This window comes from Cucumis melo, chromosome 11 (genome assembly GCF_025177605.1).
Source record: "Cucumis melo cultivar AY chromosome 11, USDA_Cmelo_AY_1.0, whole genome shotgun sequence".
Lineage (NCBI taxonomy): Eukaryota > Viridiplantae > Streptophyta > Magnoliopsida > Cucurbitales > Cucurbitaceae > Cucumis > Cucumis melo.
Genome location: NC_066867.1, coordinates 27729945 through 27733814, shown reverse-complemented (window position 1 = coordinate 27733814; position 3870 = coordinate 27729945). Strand labels below are relative to the sequence as shown.

The following is a 3870-nucleotide window of genomic DNA, read 5'->3' as shown; positions in this document are numbered from 1 at the left end:
TGACATTTAGATGTTAAAGTTTAATTTAGTTTAAAATTATAGTTTTTTATTGCCTTATAATTTAAACTCTACTTTAATCTTTGTATTATCAATTTCGATTTTATTTTGGTCACTGAGTTTTCCAAATGTTTTTTTTGTTTGTGTATGTAATTTTAACTTTGTTGGTTTTTAATTTGGTATTTGTATTTTTTATTTGATTTTTGTACTTTTAAAAAAGGGATTATTCTGGTCATGAGAGTAAGTGTAGAAAAGAAAATAAACTAAAGCTGAAATAAATAATTAAATTAAAATAATCTTCAAGTTTTTTTTAGGCAAAATAGTATTTGAATAAATAATGATGAATAGTAAAAAAGAAAAGGGGGGTAAAAATAAAAACATAAGAAGGAAGGGGACCATTTTCCAAAATTTATCAAACAAAGACAAAAGAAAAACAATAAGTTTGATCAAGAGCCGTTGGTGGCGGGAAGTGGGTCCCATTGCTAGCTCAATCAAGCTCATTGGGCGGTCCATAATTAATTAATGTTAATCCTATTTCCCCCCATTCTAATTTCATTATCATTATATATTAAACATTTAAAAATTATAATCATCACTCAAATCCATCTCCTTCCTTCTGGTACTTTCTTCCCCACTCCTTAAATACCCTTTTCTTCCCCCTTTTTCCTCCTCACTACCACTTTCCCACTCCCAATATTTCTCATCCCCAAATTCTCCACACCCAACAACTCCAAATCCACAACAATGGGGAAAGACGTTGAAGTTGCTGAGCAAGGTGAATTCCAAAGCAAAGACTACCAAGACCCACCTCCCGCCCCTCTCATCGATCCCGAAGAGCTCACTAAATGGTCTCTTTACAGAGCCGCCATCGCCGAGTTCATCGCCACTCTCCTCTTCCTTTACGTCACCGTTTTGACCGTTATCGGTTACTCCCACCAGAGGGACTCTACCCCCGACCCCTGTAGCGGTGTTGGCATTCTCGGTATCGCTTGGGCCTTCGGTGGTATGATCTTTATCCTTGTTTACTGCACCGCCGGTATCTCCGGTGGCCACATTAACCCTGCTGTCACTTTCGGCCTTTTCTTGGCTCGTAAAGTCTCTCTGGTTCGTGCTGTATTGTACATGCTTGCTCAATGTGCCGGTGCTATTTGCGGCTGTGGCTTGGTTAAAGCCTTCCAATCTGCTTATTATGTTAGATATAACGGTGGTGCTAACATGCTTAGTGATGGTTACAACAAAGGAACTGGGTTGGGTGCTGAAATTATTGGGACTTTTGTTCTAGTTTACACTGTTTTCTCTGCTACTGATCCCAAGAGAAACGCCAGAGATTCTCACGTTCCTGTATGTATTCATCACCCAACTAGTTGCTTTTTTGAGTTTTTGTTCTTGGGTTAACTTATTAACTCTGTTTCTTTGTGTTAATTGAAGGTTTTGGCTCCTCTCCCAATTGGGTTTGCTGTGTTTATGGTTCACTTGGCTACAATCCCCATTACCGGAACTGGAATTAACCCTGCTAGAAGTTTCGGAGCTGCTGTCATTTTCAACAAAGAGAAAGCCTGGGATGATCAAGTAATTTCATTAATTACTTAATCTGATTTCTTGGTTTGATTTATTAATTGGGTTTGTTTCTTACGTGAATTTGTTGTGTTGTGGCAGTGGATCTTCTGGGTTGGACCATTCATTGGAGCTGCAATTGCTGCAATTTACCATCAGTATGTGCTCAGAGCTGGCGCCATTAAAGCTCTTGGATCTTTCAGGAGCAACGCTTGAAAATCCTTCAATGGAAATATATTTAATTGGTTTCTCTCAGATTGTGTTTTGTTTTTTGTTTTTTTTGTTTTTGGGGTTCTCCTTTTTCTCTCTTCTCAATAGACTTTCGATGGTTGAATCGGAACTCAATTCTTGCGGCTGCTCTGCTCTCGTCTGCTTTGGTCCGTCGTGGAATTAAGTTCTACAAGAAGTTTTAATTGTTGGCCCTGGAAATTGTACATATTTCCATTTCTCTCCCCTAAAAGAAGAAAAAGAGAAAAAAAAGAAAGAAAAAGAAATTGGGGCTCATTCTCATCCTATGTATTCATGTATTTTTCTTTTTGTGTTTCATCCTTATCCTTTGTTTTTTATTTAATAAAGGAATCTCCTCTATTATGATGTTCATTTCCTCTCTTTCCTATCTCTATTTCAATGGTAAATATTCATTATATTAATCCAACCATTATTAGAGAACATAATAATGCAGTGATTGTTTATTAATTTTGAGCTAAAGGAAGGTTACTTAAAATTAAAGATAGTGAAAATGACAGCACATAGATTACAATAGATAGGGATTTGTGGTGGATGTGGCATCTTGAAGTTTGAAACAAACAAAAATATAAAAGTGGGTTCTAGAATTCTTATCCTATAGAGTGGTTGCAAATGTACAAAAGAGAGAGAGAGAGAGAGAGAGAGAGAGAGAGAAAGAAAGAACCCAAAATTGTTAGGTCATTACAATCTCATTAATTTTTTTCCTAAAGCAAGTTTATGGAACACTAATTATAACACTAATTAATCTTATCTTGATGTTTTAATTTTATGGTTCTACATCATCATTTCATTTTAGTAGGTGAGGTCTAGCTGTTATGTATCATATTTTTCTTTTAAAAGGAAGAATTATTGAGGTTGGACTTTGAGCATGAGAAAAGAGAGAAGAAATTAATAATAATATGGTATTGAATTTGGTTTTATTTCCCAAGGGGGCCATTCAAGAATATTCTTTATGAGATTACATTATTTGTATTTGGTTAGCAAAGACAATGACAAAATAGACAAAATTTAATTGTGATTATCTAATTTAGTGGTTGAGTTACCTATTATAGGACCCTCCCTCCCTCCCTCCCTCTCAACATAGCGTTAAAACTTTATTTTCCCACATTGCTATAGATAAAGCCAAATCCCCCAAACATTATGATTATATTATCATTTTGGAAATCATTTTAATATTCTTTTTTTTTTTTTTCTTTTTTTCCTTTTTGAAGTATTTATTAATCTACCCGTTTTCTCTAGAATTCTCTTTAAATCATCATTATTTCTAAAGAGAAAATATGTTTGTTTTATAGAGAGAGGAAAAGAAAAAGAAAAAAAAAGGAGAGGGAATTTATGAAGTTAGTGCCCATGCTAGACCGCAACACTTAACAATTGTGTGTGTGTGTGTGTTTTTTACTAAATTGCTAATTAGGACTTCTGAATATCCCATTTTTATAGGCTTATTGGAAATATATGTGGGAATGAAACGTGAGCTATGAAATGTATGCAATATCAAGAAAATTCCTCTACCTTTTTTCCCCTTTTGGAAAAAGTATTTCTCAAATTTTAGATGTATATTATTATTTTAAAATTTAAATGTGTTTATTACTTATTTTCTATTTAGATTAAAATAGTTTAAACTCCATTATATCCTACATTTATTTAAGTTAGCTCATTATAACAACAAATTTAAAGCTTTAAATCCTTACCTTTCACACTTATGATTCGAGGTATATTTCAATTTTCGTTCATAATTTTAGAAAATACATTCTTATTCTTGAATTTTTGCTAAATACACATTCTTCCTCTTGAGTTGTTTAAGTCTATTAGTTAATTTAAGATTATAAAAATTAATTAGACTTCTCTATAAAATTGCACTAAAAAATAAAAAACTTAAAATAATTTTGAATTAAGTGATGGACATTGGTGTTAAATATTAAAAGTAAATATTTGGTAAAAAAATAAATATCAATGTAGATCTTAAAATCTAAACCAAATTAAAAATAAGGTCTCGAAAGTTAGAAATAAAATTATAATATTTTGAAATTGGATGAGTAATAAGAAATCAAACACAAAAGCTAAAGAATCAAACCA

At 32.8% G+C, this 3870-nt stretch overlaps 1 protein-coding gene across 1 annotated transcript; it reads left to right on the top strand.

Moving 5' to 3' along the window:
• The first annotated feature begins 595 nt into the window (after positions 1-595).
• PIP2-4 (aquaporin PIP2-4) lies at positions 596-2151 on the top strand. Its single transcript, NM_001393782.1, is given in 3 exon segments — positions 596-1338; positions 1426-1566; positions 1654-2151. Coding segments are annotated over 3 exon segments (852 nt in total). The 5' UTR covers positions 596-741; the 3' UTR covers positions 1768-2151.
• Positions 2152-3870: the final 1719 nt, after the last annotated feature.